Source organism: Bison bison, unplaced genomic scaffold (genome assembly GCF_000754665.1).
Source record: "Bison bison bison isolate TAMUID 2011002044 unplaced genomic scaffold, Bison_UMD1.0 scf7180017864160, whole genome shotgun sequence".
Taxonomy (NCBI): domain Eukaryota; kingdom Metazoa; phylum Chordata; class Mammalia; order Artiodactyla; family Bovidae; genus Bison; species Bison bison.
In genome coordinates, this window is record NW_011494732.1 from 8,852,981 (window position 1) to 8,877,437 (window position 24,457).

At 44.0% G+C, this 24,457-nt stretch overlaps 1 protein-coding gene across 2 annotated transcripts in view; it reads left to right on the forward strand.

Annotated features, from left to right (window-relative positions):
- Nucleotides 1–24,457, forward strand: part of CIT (citron rho-interacting serine/threonine kinase) — a 176,061-nt gene that overhangs the window by 75,112 nt on the left and 76,492 nt on the right. For both annotated transcript variants that reach the window (XM_010841399.1, XM_010841398.1), the window contains exons 11-13: nucleotides 17,703–17,808; nucleotides 18,703–18,846; nucleotides 20,072–20,191. In XM_010841399.1, the coding sequence (XP_010839701.1) occupies nucleotides 17,703–17,808; nucleotides 18,703–18,846; nucleotides 20,072–20,191 (370 nt within the window). The remainder of the gene's footprint in view (nucleotides 1–17,702; nucleotides 17,809–18,702; nucleotides 18,847–20,071; nucleotides 20,192–24,457) is intronic.

Consider the following 24,457-nt stretch of genomic DNA (forward strand, 5'->3'; position numbering starts at 1 on the left):
GGGGGGGCGGGTAGTAACAGAAATCAGTGTGTTAAGGGTTTAAAAATATAATGGATCTCAGTTCTCCTCCCTCCTCTGTCAGTATAGGGTGTGCTTTTTTTTTTAGTTCCCTCTCCTTCTTCCTAGAAGCAATGCATTTCTGCAAACCTTTAGTATAAACTTTAGAAGGAAAAAGCCAGTTGGTTTTACATTTTGTGTTAGTTTTTGCACATGCTGGTTTTATGCTTTTGGAGAAGTTGGAAATCTTAGAGGACCAATGGGATCTAGATGAGACTGGAATCCGTGGGATGACAGTGTCTGAATAGGCTATTTTTAGGATGGGGGCTTTCTCTTTTGATTCAGGGCTTTTTCCTTTCCTTTTAAGTGGATCTGAAAATTTATTCTTGGAACCAGCCATTCAAATACTGTGGAAGGGTGAAAAATGGCTTCCACCAGTGCCTTTCTGGATTTTCAGAGGGCCAATTTGGGGTGCCTCTTCCTTACTCTACTGGGGCCTCTTTCATGTCACTTTCTTCAACTGAAAATGAGATACCTGCCTCTTAGGGCTGTTGGGAGGATGGTATAAAATAGGTAAAGTACTTAATCTAGTCCCTGGCACATGGATAAGTCACACTGAATGTCCACTGTTATTTTTATTACTACTACACTAGTGTCTATATGAAACATGTCCTTCTGTATATGTGAAGCTATGAGAAGGACTCAGCAATAATTATCATAGTCCAAAGTCACGCCAGAGCAGAAACCCGGCTTCCCAGGCCCTGGGAACTTTCTGCTAGAGATGCTTGAACTGATCCACCACCTGATCCACCACAAGTTGATACGCAGCTTCCATATCCCTGCAGGTTAAAGGTGGCTTTTGGGGTGGAGTGGTGGGGGCCAGAATTTGAAGGCCCAGCCCCAGAATGGGTTCCTTCCCATCCATTTGAACAAGTCAGAGCATATATGTGTGGAATACTTCATGGGACACAGGGCAAACACCTTGACTGAGAATATCATGCAAGCACTGGATTTTGAAGTACTTTAGGAGCATTAGGACGATAAGGCAAAAAGTCTTAATGTGGAAGCCACTTAACGGGTAATGCCGATTCCCAGTTTTTGCCAAAGTCCAGTGATGATCTTTCTTGGAATGTTGGTTTCCCCACATGGGCTGTGATCTAAAAGGCAAGGCTGGGGCATATTTATCCTGGTTTTCCTGGAGCACAAGATAATATAGACTCTCAGAAAATAGGTGTGTTGGAATTGACTTTACAAGCAGACTAATGGAAGGTAGAGTATCTGCATCAGCTTCTTAAAAGACAGTGGATTTGGGTGAGTGGGGAGGCACATGGAGAGAATTTCCGGTGGTCAGGAAGATAAGAGTCGCTCGTCCTTGCAGGGTTCTGACTCTGCCAGGCTCTGCTCCAATCACTTTACATAGGCTAACTCACTTAAACTATACAACAGCTCCCAAGGAAGGCACCATCCTCATTTCCATCTTACACGTGAGGAAACTGAGACATGGAGAGAGTGAGCAACTCACTAAAGGTCATGTAGCTCCCAGTGGCTCAGCCGAGACTTGAACCCAGGCAGGGTGGCTCTAGGGTCTCTTAGCCACTGTGTTAGACTGCCAATAAATGCAGTACATGAGAGACAGGGACATAGGTATGGGGTCCCCAGGTTCACATGCTTGTCAGAAGCAGATGCCTGTCGTGGGTAGTGACTGAACAGTGGGGGTGGGACAGGGTGGGATGAGAACTGATGGGCTGTAGAAAGGTTAGGTTTTGTTCTCAGTTTCTGAGAGTTTGTCAAGTAGGTAGGCTGCATAGCTCTTGGATGTTGATGACTTCTTCCTCTTTTCATTTAGAGGCTCTCTCCTGGCTTGTGTGCGTGTGTGTGCGTGTGTGTGTGTGTGTGTGTGTGTGTACATGAACACATGCACACACACTCTCTCCCTGAGAGTTCTTATTTGCTTGAGTGTAAGCTTGGTGAGGACAGGTTACTGGTTCGACCTTGCCCTCCAATCTCCCTTAGGGTGGATCACAGACAAGCTGCTCAGAAAGCATTGTGGGTGAATTGATCCAAATCATTTTTAGGGTCGCCGCTCTCAGTTTGTTGATGACTCTGTGATCCATGCCTGTTCACATCTACGTTTTGTATTTCACTGCCTCCTGCTATCCATTTTGGGAAGACTTATTCTAGCAGAAGATGGCCTGGGCTCTCCAATCAATCCTACTTACTTTTTACTAAAATACTTGGTGAGATTGGCTCTTCCCTTAAAAACTTCGTTCCTTCCCACCTCTGTCATTGCACTTGCTTCCTCCCCATGGTGGATAGCCTTACCTGTGTTTTGATTGTTTGAACAGTAGCAGAATCTGCTCTGGTTCATGAAGGTTTGCATTATCTGTACCTCCCAAATCAGTTACAGAACCCTCTCTAGCTTCCACCCATGGAACTGCCATGGACACGGACAGTGCTCCGTGCTGTTTCCACTCCTCTGTCCTCTCGACCAGGTGCCTAACCCTTGCCTCCATGTTATTGTGTTGGGTTTTCTCCTCTTGCTTAATTTCTTCTCTCTCTTAGTCAAGCACATCTTGTTCTTGCCTTATTCTGTTCTCTATTTAGACTGTGCGTGCCTGCCTCGCAAGCCTGGCAGGACCATTCTGCCGCCTTCTCATTTGTCTTAAAGATACCTTTAGGAAATCCAATCCAAACGATCCCAGCCCAGTCCCAAAGATTAGACTCCAGAAGATGTGTCGAATGCATTTTTTTGCTGGCCTACACATACTGATTTGCATGGTTGCCTCGGATCCCTTAAGAAGACAGTAATTGACTAAATGGTGCTGTATGTTCCCAATCCCAGTGCCAGTTTGGCAACTGTCCCTTCTCCTAAGTGAATTTCTCTTGCTTCTCTCTGTTTTATTTGTCTTGCGTCTCCTGACCTCTCTCACCTTCCTTTCTCTGACAGGCTTCCTGAAAGAATAGCCTACACTCAATGCCTCTTTTCCAGCCTCTCCAACTTTATGGAAATCACTGTCTCAGAAGCCGCAGATTCCAGCAACCACTGAATTTAGTGGTTTCTGCCCCTCTCCCCACGTAATGCCATTAGTTGCCACATATGTCTGAAACTTTCTTCTCTTTTGCATTATGGAAACTTGGTTTTCCCTTCCTTCCACTTCACTGCCCTTCTCACTCTTCCATGGCTGTTTCAGGCCCTTGAAATGTTGCATTGTCCCCTAAACTGCACCTTCATTGTCTTTTTCGCCTGTTCGGGATGATCTCATTCAGTCCTTTGGCTGTGACTCTCACCTGCCCATGGACTTCCTCCCCTCGTGCCCTCGTCATCACCACCAGGATGTCCTACTAGCATCTCAGTATCCCTGTCGCCAGCAGACTCGCTTGCTCACTCAGTAAGCCACTTGGCAGCAGTTTTGTTTTCCTCATCTCATTTAAGGAACTACCACTTTTTCTACCTTTCTAGGCAAGAAAACTGAGTCATCTTAAACTGTGTCTCATCTCCCCCACCATCTTATCCATTGCCAAGTTTTTAAGTTGCACCTCTTGCGTATATGCCCTTTTTTCTGTCCTCACCGACACCACTCGTTGAGTTTTGCTTGGACCATTGCAGTAGCCTCCTGACTGATTCATCTGCCTCTGGTTTTTCCTGGTCTAATCTATCCTCTACAGAGGGTGGAATTCTCCCAAAGCACAAGTTGGATGATGTCATTCTCCCGCTCAGACCTTGTAGCATCACGATGTGCACAGAATTAATGACCACTCCCGAACTTGGCATTCATGCCTTGTGAGCAAGACCCCAGCCTGCCTTCTCACTCACCCCTTTTTGTGCCCTATGTTTGGCCAAGCTCCTCAACCCTCATTGAGCATGGGGACCATGTTGTCCATCCTTTGCATGAAATAGGACCTTGCCTCTGGCAGGCCTTCAATGAACGTTTGTCAAATGGAATTAAAAGTGTTCAAGGATTATGCCAGTTCTTCTGCACAGTGTATACAGCTGCTCATGGAAGCTGTCATCTGTTGTGTGCCCAGAACTGTGCTGAATGGCTCTTCACATGTGTTTCATTAAGTCCTCACAATCTCACTGTAACTGTGTGAGGTGGCTGTATTATTCCCATCCTACAGAGGAGGACACCGAGGCTCAGCAAGATTTTGTAGGTAGTTACAGACCTGAGACTTAGACCCATAGGCTGTACCACTACACTGCCCTGCCTCTAACAACCCTGGCCCTGTTAGTTAGATCATGTGGGATCAATGGATTAGCCTAATAATAAAGGTGAAAGAGATGACTTTACCGAGAATTCACTGTACCAGACATTCTTCTAAGGGGTTGACAAACATTTTCATTTAATTCCAGCGGTAACCCATAATTTTACAGAGAAAGAAACTGACCAAGAAGCTTGGATTACTACTTAAGTTCACTTGCCATGCGTGTGGCAGAGGATGGCCATCTCTTCCAGCTTTAACTTTAGAACTGATATAAGCAGTATTTATTTGTTTTGGCTGCACTGGTTCTCTGTTGCTGCCTGGGCTCTTCTCTAGTTGGCCTGCTCTGTAGTTGTAGTGCTTGGGCTTCTCATTGCTGTTGCTGCTTTTGTTGTGGAGCACAGGCTTGGTTGTTCTGAGGCATGTGGGATCTTCCTGGACCAAGGATGGAATCTGTGTCACCTGTGTTGGCAGGTGTATTCTTTACTACTGAGCCACCAGGGAAGCCTAGCATTCTGTGTTTTGCAGGACGGACCGTTGCACACTTGTTGCAAGTCTAGGCTTTGGGATCGTGTGGATATAGACTTTACCCCCTCCCCCCGCCCCACTAGCTGTGTGAACAAGGCATTTAACCTCTTAGCTTCAGTTCTTCCTTCTGTAGAAAGTGGGGGTTATTCTTGCCTGTGTGCTGGGTTTGTTGTGGGGCACAGTGAGTGTTCATTCATGTTTGCTGTTGTTAGTTAGGGGTGAAGATGGGTCATGGGTGCTTTGGATTCTCTTCTCTTCCTCGCTCCTCTTTATAAAGACATCTTGCTGGTTTCTGCCCATTGAGACAATCAGGCTCCACGGGGGTGCCTGACAGATGTCCTGATATCTCCATCCAAGTTTTTACTCAGAATGGAGCCCAGGATGTATTAGTTAAACCTGTACCCTTTGTAAAACACACCCCAGGCTCCTGATAGGACCTCCTTCCCTTAGGGTCTGGAACTCGGTGCTGGGGGAGACAGACGTGCACTGTGTCCAGCTTGGGGGTCACACTCCCACACTGTGCTAGAGCGTCCCCTGGATGGGACAGAGCATGTATCCTTATGACGTTGTTGTCCCAGAACCAATGCTGAGCACCTCCCGTGCAAGGACTAGAGAGCTTTCCCAAGCCAGTGTTGATTTGATGCACTTCTTATTTTGGATTTATTTGTCCCACTGAGACCTTTAAACTGAGACAGCCCAGGGCACAGAATTGCTTGGCACATCATTCATTCATTTGTTTATTTGTTCATTCAGCAAATACAAGCCTGTGGCATGGCTGAGCAAGACAGATAAGGTCCCTGCCTTCACAAAGCTAATATTCTGTGCAGGGAGACAGAGAGAGGATAAGTAAGTTCATGGATAAGAAAGTTTTCAGATGGTGGGAAGTGCTGTGAAGAAATCTGAACCTGGGTGGGAAATGGCTGGGAACCGGCACTTTTGTCCTCGAGGCCCGGACAAGCTTGTGGGTGTCCAGTGAACAGCAGGCTTGCCGGAGTAGCCAGAGCTTCAGCATGCATGGGAGATGTGGTCTGAGAAGAGATAGGCAGGGTCTTTGGTTTTGGATCTTGCTGTATTTGTGATGAGCAGGAAGCCTTTGCAGAACTTTGAGTCGGTATGTGGAGGGTCTGGTTCTCATTGTGCAGAGGGGCCCTCTGATCATTATTTGGTGGATAGGAAGATGAGCAGAGTTGGCTTCAGGGAGAAGAGTTAGATTACTCCAGCCATCCAGGCAAGAGGTGGTAGCATGCCAGTGAAATTAACCTGCAGAGCTAGGCACTGGCTTAGAAATGGGGACCATATTAGAAATCATGTAACTATGCTTTTATTAATGACACAAATTTAAATAAATGATTCCAAAGCATATGCTGTAATTCAACTGGAGACCACTGCTCTGTGTGTGTGTGTGTGTGTGTGTGTGTGTGTGTGTGTATGGGGTGTGTGTGTGGGTTGGCAAGGGAGTTTGGCAAGCCCCAAAGCTAGCTAGATTCAGAAGCAGCTTTTTAGGAGAGTGGTATTTTGGGGGTAGTAATTCCCCCTTTCCTGCTGAGAATACATTCCAAGACCCCCAGTGGGTGCTTGAAACAGCATATAGTCCTGAACCCTATCTATATACTTTTCCCCCTGTATATACATACATACCTGTGATAGTTTACTTTATAAATTAGGCACAGTAAGAGAATATCAGAATTGCCACATCACTACTCTTGGGCTTTGGGGCCATTACTAAGTATAATAAGGTTTACTTGCACACAAGCACTGTGATGTTTCGGCAGTTGATCCCATAGCCGAGTCAGCTAGTAGGTATATAGCGTGGATTGACTGGATAAAGGGATGAATCACATCCTGGGCAGGACAGAGCAGGGCGGTGCGAGATTCCATCACACTGCTCATCTCAGTGCTCAGTTGAAAGTTTATAAATTGTTTATTTCTATAATTTTCCACTTAGTATTTTTGGGCCACAGTTGACCATGGGTAGCTGAAACCATGGATTGGGTTGAGGCAGGGACTGTTGTATTACTAAGTGTTCATGATGGTCACCAGTGTGTATTTTAAAAGGAGCTTATAAAGTCAGTTTATAAATTTCAGAATGCTCAATCTTAAAAGCCAATACATTTTTGGAACAGAATGCTGATGAGTGTTTTATTTTTTGCACCATATTGCATCTTGCGTTCACATGTATTTTTAGTGCCTTTGGCCACAATGAAGGTAGAGCCCGTGGTTGAGCTAATTTTGATTCCCTCATTTTAGCCTCCACTATCCATTCTTGGTTATCTCGAGGATATCTGTGATTTGTGATCTGTGATTTGGAGGCATGTCTTGTAAACTTGAGGTCATCTTCCCAAGGAAATAAATGGATGGCTTGGTGTTTAAACATGATCTTAATTATTACTGTAGTGATTAGAGAGAACTCAACACATACACTTCTTTTTAGGTTGGAAGTACAGATTGTATTTTTTGATAGGAAGTCTTCTTTTGATAGTTTATTAAGAAAAATATATTTTTTTGTGTTATGGGAGGTATTTATAGACATCAAGAAAACTGCATTTTGCCATTTTCCTTAAATGTTGAGGTTACATGTAAAAGCAATTTTTAGGTCACATCAAACACGTCTTAAGAAAATATTCTCTCTGCTGCAGCAATAATGACCAAGCCCAACCTTTTCTCTGTGTCATACACCATTACCTCTATTAATACTTTTTAGGTCTCTATAATTATAAAGCAGATGTGTCTATTGGGAAGAGATGTTGATTTCAGAGTAAATTTTTCTAGAAAATAGAATCTGGGAAAAAAAGGAAAACCCAAACTTGGCTTTGTGCTTGAAGAGACAGCACTGCTGTGTGTGGGTGGATGGCTGCATGCACCCTCTGCTCAGAAGTGCCTTTTCTCTCCATGGGGATAACTGGCTGTGTATCAGAGATGTGGCCAGGAGGAGTAGGCAAGCAACGTGTGGGCAGGATGCATGTTCTTTTATTAGCATCAAGCCTAGAGCATGAACCAACCTGGGCCTCTAAAGTCTGTATTGTTTCCTGTTTAATTACCCCACCCCCACTCCCCCACCCCCCACCCCCGAGCCACCAAATGATGGAGGAAGAGTTGCTCTTGTACGTGAAGTGAACCATTTCTGGGAGGTGGCTGTGGACTGAACTGGCATATGGATGTTCTTGGGTACCTAAGCTGTCCTGGGCTTGGAGTCACCCTCCCAGCATTGCATGAAACTAGTCATGGGTAGAAGTTACCTTCCCTTGCATGGTCCATTTCCATGTCTTCTTTGACTTCACTCCTCTGGGTCTCTGTGGCAGTTTTCTTTGGTTTGTCCAAGGCCATCCAGCCAACAAGTAGCAGAATTGAGATTCCCATGACTTGTAGAACCCAATTTTGAACCAACACCCAGCTCTTCTGACATTCACCTGCACTCCTATCATCAGAATATGGTTAGTAGGAGAACACAGAGGCCACAGGGTTAGCTGTTCCTTGGCCTCAGTGCCACAGGACACTAATAATACCCTCCTTAGAGGATTGTTGGGAGGATTCAGTTCAGTTACCCATAAAGAACCAAACACAGTGCCTGATGTAGGGCTCAGTAAATGGGCCTTATTATTGATGACAAAGGTGGTGGCATTAATTCTGTCTCCTACACTCCTACTTCTTTGAGGACAAGAATTGTGACTTCTTAACTGGATAGCCTTCACAGAAGAGTTTTGCAGCTTGGCACTATTGACATGTTGGGCCAGATAATTCTTTTTGCGGGGGGTTGTCATGTGTGTTGTAGAATGGTTGAGCAGCTTCTCTGGCCTCTACCCACTTGATGTTAATAACACTCCCATCCCTAGTCACGAAAATCAAAAAAGTCTCCAGACATTAGCATGTGTCCTGTTGGAGGCAAAATTGCCCAGTTGAGAACCACTGGTCTGAACATACTTCCCTTGGGATCACAGGGCTTTTATATTCTCCCTTATATATATATAAGGGATATGTGTGTGTATATGTATCTTTTTAATCTATTTTACACTTGTATAAGGTGGTCAGAAAATACAGGCATACCTTGGAGATATGGCAGTATTACCTTCAGTAAGGTGAATATTGCAATAAAACAGGTCACACAAATTTTTTGGTTTCCCAGTGCATAATAAAAGTTATGGTATACCATAGTCTTTTAAGTGTGCAATAGCATTATGTCTAAACAGTCTACATCCCTTAATTAAAAAATACTTTATTACTAAAAAAAGCTAACCATTGTGTAAACCTTCAGTGGGTCATAACCTTCTTGCTGGTGCAGGGTCTTGCCTCCATTCTGATGGCTTGACTGATCAGGGTCATGTTTGCTGAAGGCTGGGGTGGCTGTGGCAGTTTTTTAAAATAAGATGACAGTGAAGTTTGCTACATTGATTGACTCTTCCTTTCACGAATGATTTCTATGTAGCATGCAGTGCTATTTAATAGCATTTTACCCCTGGTAGAAGTTCTTCCAATCTTGGAGTTAATCCTCTGAAACTCTGCTGCTGCTTTTTCAACTAACTTTATGTAATATTCTAAATCCTATGTTGTCATTTCAACAGTCTTCACAGCATCTTCAGCAGGAGTAGATTCCACCTCAAGAAATCACTTTCTTTGCTCATCCATAAGAAGCTACTCCTAATCTGTTAAAGTTTTATTGTGAGATTCCAGCAATTCAGACACCTCTACAGTCTCTACTTCTAATTCTAGTTCTCTTGCTGTTTCCATCACATCTGCAGTTATTTCCTCCACTGGAGTCTTGAACCTCTCAATGTCATTCATGAGGATTGGAATCGGCTCGTGAAACTGATTGCTCATGTTGATATTTTGATTTCTTCCCATGAATCACAAATGTTCTTAATGGCATCTATTAATAGAATGGTGAATCCTTTCCAGAAGATTTTCAATTCACTTTGCCCAGGCCCATCAGAGGCATCGGTATCTATGGAATAGATCTGGAATCACTATCTAAAACCATGTGTAAACAGATGCGCTGTCATTCCAACTTTGTTGTTCTAGAGAGCACAGGCAGGGTAGATTTGTTTTTTAATTTTTAAAATTTTTATTGGAGAATCGCTGCTTTACAATGTTGTGTTACTTTTTGCTGTACAGCAAAGTAAATCAGCTCTAGGTACACATATATCCCCTCTTTTTTGGATTTCCTTCCCATTTAGGTCACCACCGAGCTTTGAGTAGAGTTTCCTGTGCTATACAGTATGTTCTAATTATCTATTTTATACATAGTATCAGCAAAGAGTAGATTCAGCATAATTCTTAAAGGCTCTGGGATTTTTGGAATGAGAAATGAGCATTGGCTTCAACTTCAAGTCACCAGCTACTTTAAACCCTAACAAGAGAGCCAACCCATCCTTTGGAGCCAGGCATTGACTTCTCTTCTCTAGCTATGAAAGTCCCAGATGGTATTTTCTTCCAGTGTAAGGCTGCTTGTCTACGTTGAAAACCTGTTGTTGGTTATTATTTTAAGTTAATTATTTTAGCTCGATCTTCTGGATAACTTGCTGCAACTTCTACATCAGCCCTTGTGGCTTCACCTTGTAACTTTGTTATGGAGACATGACTTTTTTCCTTAAACCTCATGAACCAACCTCTCTTAGCTTTAGACTTTTCATCTGCAGCTTCCTCACCTCTCTTAGCTTCACAGAATTGAAGAGAGTTAGGGCCTTGCTCTGGATTAGGCTTGGACTTAATTAGGGAAGTGCTGTGGCTGGTTTAATCTATCTGGACTGTTAAAACTTTCTTCACATCAGCCAGAAGGCTGTTTTGCTTTCTTATTATTCATGTGTTCACTGAAGGAGCACTTTTAATTTCCTTCAAGAACTTTTCCTTTGCATTCACAACTTGGCTAACTGTGTTCAAGAAGCTTAGCTTTCAGCCAGTCTCGGCTTTTAACATGCCTTTCTTATGGAGCTTAATCATTTCTAGCCTTTAAAAATTTTTTTTTAATTGGAGGAATAATTGCTTTACAATATTGTGATGGTTTCTGCCATACATCAACATGAATCTGCTGTAGGTATACATATGTCCCCTCCCTCTTGAACCTACCTCCCACCTCCTTCCCCATCCTACCCCTCTAGGTTGTCACAGAGCACTAGCTTTGGGATCCCTGTGTCATATAGCAAATTCCCACTGGCTATCAGTTTTACATATGGTAATGTATATGTTGACTCATTGGAAAAGACTCTGATGCTGGGAGGGATTGGGGGCAGGAGGAGAAGGGGACGACAGAGGATGAGATAGCTGGATGGCATCACCGACTCGATGGACGTGAGTTTAAGTGAACTCCGGGAGTTGGTGATGGACAGGGAGGCCTGGCGTGCTGCAATTCATGGGGTCGCAAAGAGTCGGACACCACTGAGCGACTGAACTGAACTGAACTGAATGTGTATGTTTCAATGCTATTCTCTCAATCATCCCACCCTCTCCTTCCCCGACTGTGTCCAAAAGTCTGTTCTTTATGTCTGCATCTTCAAGTGAGAGCTGTGATGCTTCCTCTCACTTGACCACTTAGAGGCCCTTGTAGGGTTTTTCATTGGCCTAATTTTAGTATTGTGACTCAGGGAATAGGGAGGCCCTAGGGGTCGCACAGAGTTGGACATGACCGAAGTGACTTAGCAGTAGCAGGAGAGGGAGAGAGATTGGGAAAGGCCAGTAGGGGGAGCAGTCAGAACGCACACAACATTTATTAAGTTCACTGTCTTATATGGGTATGATTTGTGGTGACCCAAACAAGTTACAATTGTAACATCAAAGATCCTGATCATAGATCACTATAACAAATAAAATAATATAGTGAAAATGTTTGAAAACTGTGAGAGTTACCAAAATGTGACAGAGACAGAAAGTGAGCAAATGCTCTTGGAAAAATGCTAATAAACTTGCTTAACATAGGGTTGCCACAGACTTTCTCTTTGTAAAAAATCTCAGTATCTATGAAGTTCAATCAAGCAAAAAAAACACAAGAAAACAAGACATGCCTATGTCTGTTGAAGTTTGAGAATTTTGAGAACAGAGGAGAATTCTGGCAATTCTTAAGTTAGCAGGTAGATCGTGTCCCATTTCATGGTCAACAGAAATATATAATTTCTTTACAGCAATTCTGTCTGCATCTCTCATAACTTTAGAGTTACAGCCAATTACAGGACTTTTTGTACTTTCCTTCTCTTAAAGCAAGAGTAGCATCAGCTCTTTAAATATTACTACCTTTTATGAAATGGTACTTTTCAGGATGATTTTAAACCAGCAAGAAAGAAATACATATTGAGAGCTTACTTACCATTAACACGTGTCATTTAATTGGCTTAAGTGTCTACATGAAAAATAAATAGAATGCAAATATGTTAAGCCATATCTCTCTCTAGGATAGTTCCTTCTTAGAAATTCATGGAAATGGTATATTGACTTATTAAGAATGAGTGGATAGGAGTGGTCTTTAATCATTGTCTGAAATCTGTACATTTTTTTGAAACTCATTGCTCACCATGATTAACTTCAAAACTGTGTTTCTACTCAAAGAATGACCAAAATGCACCATTAATAAATTGCCTGGCCAAAGTGTCACCAGGAACCAAATACTGGGGGTGGCCAAGCTGTGAGCTTTGAATACCTGGATCTTAAATCACAGATACTTTTTTCTAATTAGCACCATGGTTCTCATGCCTGTCTGTACATTAGACTCACCCGGGAGCTTAATAAAAATGGAGTTGCCTGGGCCCCACTCCCAGTCTCTCTGTCTCTGATTTAATTACTCTAGTTGGGCCCTGGATATCTTTTTTTTTTAGGAACAGTTTTAGGTTCATAGCAGTATTAGCAAGAGGTACAGAGGTTTTCCATTCACCCCCTACCGCCACATATGCACAGCCTCCCCATTATCAACATCCCCCACCAGAATGAACCTACAATGAGATGTCATTATCACCCAGAGTCCCTGTGTACCTTAGGGTTCACTCTTGGTGGTGTGCGTTCTATGGGTCGGGAACATCCCCTAGAGGAGGAAATGGCAACCCACTCCAGTATTCTTGCCTGGGAAACCCAATGGACAGAGTAGGCTAGTGGGCTACAGTCCATGGGGTCATAAAGAATCAGTCGTGACTGAGCACGCACACACGTAATAACATGTGTCCACCACTGTAGTGTCACACAACGTGTTTTTACTGCCTGACAGCAATAATTTTTTTTATTTATTGGGTTGCTCTGGATCTTAGTTGTGGCATATGGAATCTAGTTCCTTAACCAGGCATTGAACTTGCTTTGGGAGCCCAGAGTCTTAGCCATTGGACCACCAGGGATGTCCTGACATCAGTAATTTTTAAAAAGCTCTTCAGGTGATTCTAATGTGTAGCCGAGCTAAGGACCAGGGGCATTCTAGAAAGCTGCAGTGACCTTTCCCCCTTCTGTCCTCACCCCCCAGCCTCATCCTCCAACCCCATGACTGTTTATGGGATTGTTGCTACAAGCTGAGTTGAGTCACAGCAGACTTACCATAGCTTTTTTTTTTAAATGTAATTTTTATTCTAAAAAAAAAAAAGATTGCTTTTAGCACTTTTATTCTGAAGAGTCCTTAATTGCTGTACTTAGAATGGCTAAACAATGAACATTTGTCAAGCATCAAAATAGCAGAATGAGGGAGTCGGACCTTGGGTGATGGGGAGAGGCTGGTGTGTCATCTCCCATGGCTGCTGGCAGGGGGAGGGCCTGAGCATCTCTCTGATTCTGGGCCCCATTAACAAGTGACCTAGAAACACTAATTTTTGGATGAATAGCAATGAGCTTTGTACCCACAGGGGTGCACTTTATACTCCTCTGGAGCCTGCCCTCCACTTGTCATCAAGTCTAGAGAGCCACCTCCCCTCCCATCATTGTACACCCACGCTACTGTTTGCCTCCACGGGTGCTGGTTCAGTGCTCGGGTCTAGAGAGCTGGGTCCTCTCTCGTCATCCCTGACTGATGTCAGTGCGGGTGACTTAGTGACATGTGTGTGACTCCTGATGACTGAAGGACTAAGAAGGACCCTGTCTGTGGGTCATCCTTCCCTCCTTTGGTGGTCTGGGTCTTCTTCTCCAGCCCACCCACCAGAATAACATCAGGAAGAAATGGCAAAGTCAACTCAAGGCCATACCTTCAAGCAACCCATTTCATCTCAGATTAAAAAAAAAGTAAGTTTGTGTTTGTATGTGTTTTGACTGAATCGTGATTGCAGCCATGTAATTAAAAGACTCTTACTCCTTGGAAGGAAAGTTATGACCAAACTAGACAGCATATTGAAAAGTAGAGACATTACTTTGCCAACAAAGGTCCGTCTAGTCAAGGCTATAGTTCTTCCAGTGGTCATGTATGGATGTGAGAGTTGGCCTGTGAAGAAGGCTGAGCGCCGAAGAATTGATGCTTTTGAACTGTGGTATTGGAGAAGACTATTCTGAAGGAGATCAGCCCCAGGATTTCTTTGGAAGGAATGATGCTAAAGCTGAAACTCCAATACTTTGGCCACCTCATGCAAAGAGTTGACTCACTGGAAAAGATTCTGATGCTGGGAGGGATTGAGGGCAGGAGGAGAAGGGGACGACAGAGGATGAGATGGCTGGATGGCATCACCGACTCAGTGGACGTGAGTCTGAGTGAACTCCAGGAGTTGGTGATGGACAGGGAGGCCTGGCGTGCTGCGATTCATGGGGTTTCAAAGAGTCAGACACAAATGAGAGACTGGACTGAACTGAACTGAACTGAACTGACTGAATTTAGGTAGAAAATAGGCCAGTTAGAGGAGCAGAACTTGGTTAAAATTTTTAGCCCAAAGTGAGATTAAAAAAAAATTTATTTATGGATTTCAGTTCCCATTGCCCATTTGTGTGAATAATCAACATTTGTTCTAATGTGGATGGTAGCATGGGGCAAATTCAGCCTGCTGAGTTTTACTGTTTCAAGCAAGGGTTTTAGGCCTGTGAGGCATGTGCAGTGCACGTCGTTGCAGGGGTAGTAATGATAAAACCACAATGATAGTAGAATGGTTGACATTTATTGAACCCTCATGAGATGCCAGGCACAGTGATAAGGACCTCCCATGGAGGAGGTCTCACTTAAGCCTCATGAGAACTCTTGGAATTAGGTTGAGGATTATTCCCATTATTCAGATGAGGAAACTGAGGTTCAGAGACCTCACATGGTGAGTGAGTTACAAAGTCAGATTTTGAACAGAGCTGCTTGACTCTGGGTGTCAACTCACTTGGCTGGCCCAGAGTGTGTATTGGGAGCTGTCTTTGGGGTTTAGTGAGCCAGCACCATTATGCCAGCCCTTGTCGTCCGGCCAGGAGCTGCAGGGAGAGAGAGCTGCTGAGTTGCTGCAGGGAACTGACCTCTTTTACTTAGGGAAGTAGGGTGTGGGGCACCGGAAAGCAGAACTTTGACCTGCTGGTAAGATACCAGTGCTCATTGACAACCAACTCCTGCAACCTGTTACCAAGGTGACATAGATGGGACAACAGAGCAGTGGTGGGCTCTGCCATACATCCCTCAGAGCATAAGAACCTTTGTTGGCTACTGCTCTGGCCCTGCATTTCACCAGCCTCAGCGTTTGTGCCCAGGGTGCTGGCCACTGAGGGAAACCTCCCCAAATAAGAACTGTCATCTCCACCCACAAAAATTACCTGCTTTTAGGTATGAGGCAGGGTATGTGAATTTTGTGTATGTGTGTGGGAAAGTGTGTCCTTGTGGAGAGCATCCTTCTAGTCTGTTCTCAGGAGGCCACACTACATTATTTTTGTGATAAAATCCTGAGAGATACATTCGATACATCCTCAGTCTCTACCCCAGTTCTCTACTGGGACTAACAGAAACAGTTTATTAGCTGGCAGATTACTTAGATTCCCTGCTCATGTGGCAGGTTACTTAAGCTCAGTTTCCTCATCTATAAAATGAGGATAGTAAATTGTCTTATGCAGCTGCTAGGGAGACTAAAGAGTTAAAACATGCCTCGCTTTAGGACAGAACTGTGCACGTCAAGTCAGCACTCAGTAAGTGTATGAGCTGCCTATGGCTGCTGTAACAAGTGACCACAAATTTAGAGGCTCACAACAATGCAAACATATTACCTTATATTTTTGGGGGTCAGAAGTCCAAGATGGGTTTTACTGGACTAGAAGTAGGGTTTACGAGGCTACACTGTTTGGATATCCTCTAGGAGAGAATCAGTTTCCTTGCTTTTCCCAACTTCTAGAGGCTATCCAGTTTCCTTGGCTCGTGGCCCCTTCCTCTGTCTTCACAGCCGATGGTGTAGCATCTTCCAGTCTGTTGCTGATTCTGACCCTATTTATGTCATCCCATCTCCTCCCTTCCTGTGCTTCCATCTTTAAAAAAAATTTTTTTGGGTCTCACTGTGCAGTATGCAGTATCTTAGTTCCCCAACCAGGGTTTGAACCTGTGCCCTCCACAGTAGAAGGGCAGAGTCTTAACCACTGGACCACCAGGGAAGTCCCCCTCTGCTTCCATACTGAAAAAACCCTTGTGGTTACATTGGGCCTACTCTGATAATCCAGGATATCCTTGCCATCAAAATTCTTAACATTATCACATCTGCAAAGCCCCCTTTGCCACATTGGGTAACAGATCCACAGGTTCCAGAGATTAGGACATGGACACCTTGGTGGAGGGACTTTATTTAGCCCAACGTAGTAAGTGTTCATGTATGCTCAGTTGCTTCAGTGATGTCCAACTCCTTGTGACCCTATGGACTGTAGCCCACCAGGCTCCTCTGTCCAAGGGATTCTCCAGGCAAGAATACTGGAGTGGGTTGCCATGACTTCCTCCAGGGGATCTTCCTGATTTAGGGATCAAACCTGGGTCTCCTGCATTGCAGGCAGATTCTTTACTGCAGAGCCACCAGGGAAGCACCAATAAGTGTTACCTGTTTGTATAAAATGAAGCAGAATCAAACTGGCTAGCTTAGGGATGGAATAGACAACAGTTTGGTCAATATAGTTAACTGAAAACAGTGGCCACTTGCTGTGTTAACTCAACCTTGTGTCAGGACCTCTGCATCCTTTATCCCTGTTCCCTGGAGCTTGTTTCCTTCCAGAGCTTTGGAAGGCCAGCACCTTCTCATTCTTCAAGTATCAGCTGAGATGTCACTGCTCAGAGAAACAGGCCCCTGATCCATTTCCTCTGTCATAGCACGTCACCCAGTTTCATTCTCTGGCATCATCTATTAACCTTTTTAGTTCATGTGTCTGCCTGATGTACTCTGCATGCCCTCCGTGAGTGTCAGCTCCAGGAGGCCAAGGACTGTGTTTGTCTTGACTGCTGCTGTTCCAGCGCCTGGAAAGGTTTCTGGAACAGTAGGTGCACAGCACATACCCGTTGAATGAAAGAGTAAAGGAAGCCGTGCAGGCACAACACTGTGTTTAGTGTTCATTCTCTCCTGTTGTGGTAGGTCCTTTTATTATCATTCTACCTCCTAGAAAAGGAAATGGAGGCTCAGGGAGGCCAAATTATTGCCTCAGGTCAGTGGTAACTAAATTTACACTTGGATCCTCCTGCTTCCAGTGTTCTTGGTTCCATCTACCTCTCTGCCTCGTGGTCATGATATCATTAGAAGCTGCTTGAGCCAGCTCTTTTGATGGCCAAGGATGCTGGCAGGCCTTGGTCTCTACTATAGTTTCTTTTCTTTTAACATTTATTTTATTGAAGTGTTGTTGATTTACAGTTTGTGTTAATCTCTGCAGTACAGCAAAGTAACTCAGTAATACCAACATACATATATATACACATATTCTTTTCCATAATAGTTTATTACAGGATATTGAATATATCCTATTCTTTGTGCTTTCCAGTAAGACCTTATTGTTTTTCCATTCTGTACATAATAGTTTGCATCTCCTAGTCCCAAATTCGGCTGTAGTTTCATTTTTAAAAATTTTTATTATTTTTGGCCCATCCCCGCCCTTCACCTTGACATTGGTTTTCTTCCATCCAGGCCTGTTGTATCAAGTCTGGACTCCCCTGCCAAGACTAGCTCCATGGAAAAGAAACTCCTTATCAAAAGCAAAGAGCTGCAGGACTCCCAGGACAAGTGTCACAAGGTATTTATCCCCACAGCCGGCCTCCCTCCTTGCTGCAGCATCCTCCCGTCAATATATGCCGAGGGGCCTGCCCGGGGCCGCCGCTGGCACCGAGCCACCTGATCCTTCCCGGGCCGAAGTCGCGCCTCCGGCAGCTCAGAGGGAGATGAATTCGGGCCTTGACGCTGCCGTAAATCCTTTAAATCTTAACCAGAGGAGGCCCTGGATATAAAGCGGCTCGTTCCTCAGCATGACCCACCCAGATGTCTGCGTCTTCCGGCAGGTGGCGCGGGTCCTCACCTGTGGCCGAGATGCATCCCATCTGCTTTGAGTGATGCGAAGTCTCTCTTCCTAGTCCTTAGAAACTCCTGCCTATGTAACTGCAGCCACTGTGTTGATTATGCTCATCGTCTCTTAACGCTCACTGTTCCTGCCCAGAGGCAGTTCTCTGGAAGCTCGTAAGAGTCACTTCTTGCCTGGGACTCCCAAGAGTACAGACGAGTCCATATCTCCTTGCCCTGTCCTGGATTTGTCCTGTAGATCTTTGCAAGGAGATGGGGGGGATCAAGATGGATTTGGGATAAAATTAAACTGACATCTGCAAAAAAAAGCAAACCCAACCCAAAAAACAAACAGGTGAAAAAAATGGTGATTGTGGCCTCCTCGCTTACTGGGTTAGAGAAGTGATCGAGTGTGAACCCAGCCTTGCATGAGAGGAGTGACTTAGCATTGGTGACTGTCCTTGCGAAGACCGGTGTGCTCCCACGCGAAGAAACCATGGTATTTCCAGCTTAACCTTTTGGCGAGTTAGTGCCAGCCGGGACCACCAGGTGGTTTCGGAGGTGGCTTGAGACGAGATTACTCCTAACGAACCCCCCACGGGCCTTTTTTAACATGTTGCTGTGTCTATTTCAGATGGAGCAGGAAATGACCCGGTTACATCGGAGAGTGTCAGAGGTGGAGGCTGTGCTTAGTCAGAAGGAGGTGGAGCTGAAGGCCTCTGAGACTCAGAGATCCCTCCTGGAGCAGGACCTTGCTACCTACATCACAGAATGCAGTGTGAGCCTTCCCCCTAAAGCCCCCTTCCCTCGGAGGTGGCACTTCCTGTCGTGTGTGTCTCATCCTGTTTCATGACAGCATCATGAGGCACGTCACAGCCAGGGGCAGAGAATAGAGAGGCAGGACGCACGAGCAGGACCTGTGATGTGCAGAGTAGCGTGCGCCAGGTGTAAGGGCCTGGAGACAGGAGGTCAGGCTCAGAGAGTCCAGGTGTAGGAGCCTGGAGACAAGCGTAGATGGCCTTGAAGAGGGTCTCACATCTCCCATCCCAACCTCTGTGGTCTACCTCATGTCCTACAGGATCAGCCTCAGGAACCAAGCTCCAAATAAGGGCAAGAAAATATGTTTTGAATTTGCCCCAAATCCACTTTCTATTGCCTAGAACCAGCATAGCAACAAGAAAACTCAGGCTTTAAAACCCAGACCCTCTTGTCATTTTTTACCATGTGACTTTTTTTTTCTTTGCTTCACAAGAGTAGACTGTCTTCTCCATTGTCTTGTTAAAAATTTTCATTCAGGTGTTTCTTAATGTACAGTCTTAAGAAGTTGAATCACACATTTTTCAAGTGTTTTTTCCACAAGGGAGAGGAAATCTATAGAACGTGGCTGATTAAGAATAACTGCTATGTTTCCATTCCAGATTTGGCTGCCTTTCAGTGGTGGGTGAAGTTATTCAGCTATGTATTTCAGATATATATTTCAGTGCTACTGAAGCATTAAGGGAACCTTATGGATGAAAGGTGTCCAGGAAACGTAAGCCAGGAGGTGGAAATAGATTGTTTGGAGTCCTAAATGATACCCGGGCAGAGAGTGAAGTCATTGCTACTTTGAAAAGGGGAGATATACTTGACAGCCCTCGAATCACTGATATTCCAGAAGAGACTTTTTATCCATTCCAGTGATGGTTTCATGGCCAGGGGATCTTACTGGTTTTCAGTCCTGTACATACAAAGTAAGTATCTGCTAGGCCAGGTAGGAGACAGGTGGCTGCACTTTCAGGCCGGATCCATGAGGTCCCAAGGAGTTTGAGATGATGTTTTCTTGAACCAGGGGATTTTGCAGGATGAAGCCTGGAATTCAGCAACCCACTGGAAGCTGTCATCGTGGGTCCGTCACCCGAAACCGTCTTGGTGTCTGCGAAGCAGCCTGCAGCTCCTTTAATGAATCTTTTCAACTAGAGCAGGATCCATGGGGCATCCCTATTAAAAATTTTTGCTTTCCGCAGAGCTTAAAGCGAAGTTTGGAGCAAGCACGGATGGAGGTGTCCCAAGAGGACGACAAAGCACTGCAGCTCCTCCATGATATCAGAGAGCAGAGCCGGAAGCTCCAAGAAATCAAAGAGCAGGTATGACTCGCTGCCTGGGAGCAGGGCACCAGCTCAGACCTCTCATTTCAGGGGAGGCATGTTTGAGGGACAGAGAAAGGGAAGGAGGGAGGGGAGGAGGGGGAGAGAAAGAGGTATGTAGGTCATTTGGAACTTTCAGATTCCAAATGGAACTTTTTCAGATTCCACATGGTTTATATAAATGTTCTAGCTCCTTTTGAAGTCTGGACCCCACCATGACTACTCTTTTTCAATCAAAGGTGTAGGTTTAAAGCAGTGGTGGTGGGCAGACTGCAGCCTGTAGGGGTGAATCTGGTCAACCAACCTGTTTTCCATGACCACAAGCTGAGAATGATTTTTGCATTTTTAAATAGTTGGGGGAGGAATTCAAGAGAAGAGTTCATGACGTGTGAAAAGTATATGGAATTCAGATTTCAGTGTTTATATAAATAAAGTTTCGTTGGAAGACAGACACACCCATTCACTTAGGTACTGTCTGCGTACTGTCTGTGGCTGCTGACCATGCTTCACTGGCAGAGGTGAGTAGCTGTGACAAGAGATCACGTGGCCTGCAAAGCTGAAATTGCTTCCCATCTAACTTTCTACTGAAAGAGTGCCAATTTCTGCTTTTAAGACCATTAAAATAATTTTTAAAGACGTTTTCATAGCTTTTTAGATGCACTTTACGTTTTTGAGAGAAGCCAGGATAATTCATAGTTTTGCTTATCTAAAGATATATCCTAGGAGGGGAGTTTGAGCAGTTAAGGCTGCGTCAGAATTAACACAGCAAATCTCTACTACATAAAGCGCTCCCCTCTGTGATCAGAAAAGAAAATCCAAACCTTTGAAAAGCCTACTCTCTTTTTTTTTTCCCCTTTCCTTTTCTAAAAGAGTTTTCTTTCTAGATGGTTCATTTCTATTTTACTTCATTGTTTCCTTTTTAGCACGGATTTTTTTTTTTTGTCCTTTGAAGAAACCGTAAATAGAAACTTTAATGAAGAGAATGCAGTGAGCAATTGGAGAGCTGAATTATCAGCTGCCAGGCAACTCTCATTCACTTCAGAAAATCTAATGGAAACAGTGATGGAAATGAACATTTTTGTCTCTGGGTAGCGCACACTTAGCCATCTGGGTGGTTGCTAATGCAAGAAACTCTTGAAAATAATTTGATTCATTAACTATTCTTTAAAGAAAGAATTACTGTTTTGCTTGTTTTTTTTGGCATCGTCTCATTATCACCCTAATATTTTTTAAATCATTGGTTAATATCCTCCTGCTTGATAAAAATGTTCTAAATAAACGTGCCTAGGAAATTGTGCAATCCAGTGGTCAGGTTTCTGAACAGTACTAACTCAGAGATCTTGAAGGTTGTGCCTGCAGCTTGGAAAAATCCACTTTGACAGTTGACTCGTTGCCCTTTTGTCCACACCATTTTTCCTCCTGATTTCAAGAAGTAGGATTCTTTTCCTCCCATTAGTTCCATGTGTTTGGAAATTTGCTTTTGGTGGTATCCTGGGGAAATGAAAGCTGTGCTTGGCCACCAGAGGGAGCAGCTGGTGTCCCTGAAATTAAATAGAAACAGAATTTTCAGGACATTTTGAAAAGGTATATGCTGGTGGTTGAGTTCAAAGAAATGTCCTTTGTGATTCATATCACAGTTGGCATCCATGTGGAGTTTTAGATTTAATGACTGCTAAGCGTTCCATTTTGGGGGAAGAAAGCTTCTTCGTTTCAGATTTTATTTTTCACTGGAAGGAGGACTTACTAAAAAAATGACCCTCAGTAAGCTTGATGAGAGTGGAATGTTTGCAGTCCAGGAGAAATACTTTCAGTAAACTCCTAGTATTTGGGTTGTAGCCCGCTGATTCCTCCCAGATTTGCCATTTATTCTTCTCTCTTCCTCCCAAAGCCAATTTCTGTACCTCTGTTTATTTATTTTAAATGTTGCTTCTACTTAGCTATTTAAGAAAGTTTGAACTAACTTACAATTGCAGTCATTTCACATACCAGGAGGGTAATACTCAAAATCCTTCAAGCTAGACTTCAGCAGTACGTGAACCAAGAACTTCCAAATGTACATTCTGGGTTTAGAAAAGGCAGAGGAACCAGAGATCAAATGGCCAACATTCATTAGATCATAGAGAAAGCAAGGGAATTCCAGAAAAACATCTACTTCGGCTTCACTGACTACATTAAAACCTTTGACTGTGGATCATAGCAAACTGTGGAAAATTCTTAAAGAGATGAGACTACCGGAACACCTTACTGTTTCCTGAGAAACCTGTATGTGGGTCAAGAAGCAACAAGTAGAACTGGACATGGAACAACAGACTGGTTCAAAATTAAAAGGAGTATGATAAGGCTGTATATCATTACCCTGCTTCTTTAACTTATATGCAGAGTACATCATGTGAAATGCCAGGCTGGATGAATCACAGGCTGGATTCCAGATTGCCGGGTGAAATAGCAACAACCTCAGATATGCAGATGACACCACCCTTATGGCAGAAAAGTGAAGAGGAACTAAAGAGCCTCTTGATGAGATTGTAAGAGGAGAGTGAAAAGGCTGGCTTGAAACACAGCATTTAAAAAAACAAAGATCATGGCATCTGGTCCCATCACTTCATGGTCAATCGTAGAGGCTAAAGTGGGAGCAGTGACAGATTTTATTTTCTTGAGCTCCAAAATCACTACAACAGTGACTGCAGCCATGAAATTAAAAGATGCTTGCTCCTTGGAAGGAAAACTATGACAAACCTAGACAGTGCTTTAAAAAGCAGAGACATCACTTTGCCGACAAAAGTACATATAGTCAAAGCTATGGTTTTTTCCAGTAGTCATGTATGGATGTGAGAATTGGACCATAAAGAAGGCTGAGTGCTGAAGGATTGATGCTTTTGAATTGTGGTGCTGGAGAAGACTCTAGAGAGAGTCCCTTGGACTGCAAGGAGATCCAACCAGTCAATCCTGAAGAAGATCAATGCTGAATATTCATAGGAAGGACTGATGCTAAAGTTGAAGTATCAATACTTTGGCCACCTGTTGTGAAGCGCTGACTCATTGGAGAAGACTCTGATGTTGGAAAAGACTGAAAGTAAAAAAGAGAAGGGGGTGGCAGAGGATAGAGATGGTTAGATAACATCACAGACTCAGTGGACTTGAATTTGAGCAAACTCCAAGAGATAGTGAAGGACAGGGAAGCCTGGCATGCTGCAGTCCATGGCGTTGCAAAGAGTTAGACACGACTTAGCAACTGATCAACAACTTAACTAACCCCAATGGAGTATTTGGATTTGGTTTAAAATAAAACACCTAGGGACTTTCCTGGTGGTCCAGTGACTAGAACCTGTGCTTCCAGTTCAAGGGGCAAGGGTTCAATCCCTGGTCAGGGAACTAAGATCCTGTGTGCCATGAGGCACAGCCAAAAATTTTAAGAATTTAGAAAACACCTAGATACATCACATGATAGTCAGATTCATGCTCCATCACTACTAGTAATTGCTGGTTCCACCAACCCCCCCGCCCCTCCTTGGAAAGAGAGACAGAAATTTGGGTAACATAGAAGGCATTTGAGTTTTAGGACTTCTGATTGGTCCTATTCAATCAAAATTGTAAAGCTTCATTCCAAAGAATGACTTGAGGCATGACTCAAAAGTTGTCCACATTTCCCCATTCTGATCCTGTTCAGCTATGTCCAGCACTGAGCCCATGCTGAGATTCGGACAGCTCTCTCTCAGCTGTCTTTGGAAACAGACCTGATCGTTATCTCTGAGATTTTTCTTGAAACAGGGATTTGGTCAGCTGTTGGATGTATAGGATTTCCTTGAAGTAGCTGGCAGAATAACAGTGGCTCAATAAATGAAGTAGAATTCTTTTAGATAGTAGCAGGCTGGGTGCTCTGGGAGCTCAGATTGCTGACAGAGGTGTTGCCTGATTCATGCCCTCCTCCCCTTGGGCGCTGACAGCTCTGGACAGAGAGATGTTTAGGGCGGGGGAGGGGGTGGTGTTGAAACAGTGTTCTGTCCTTGCTCTTGACAAAACACAAAACCATATTCCCTTTTTGCTGAAAGTTTAAGTCAGACAAGGGAGCTCAGGGATAAAAGATGACCAAGACTGACTTCCACCTGTCTGCTTCCTCCACAGTTTGGTATTTGTGCTTGTGGGCAGCTCCGTTGGTACTTTGGGTTTTTTAAAATCAGGAGAAAAGAAATGGAGTTTTTATGTAAAAGAAAGTGTTTTCATAGATAATGTTTTTATCTTTATATATTTATATATATATATAAATTT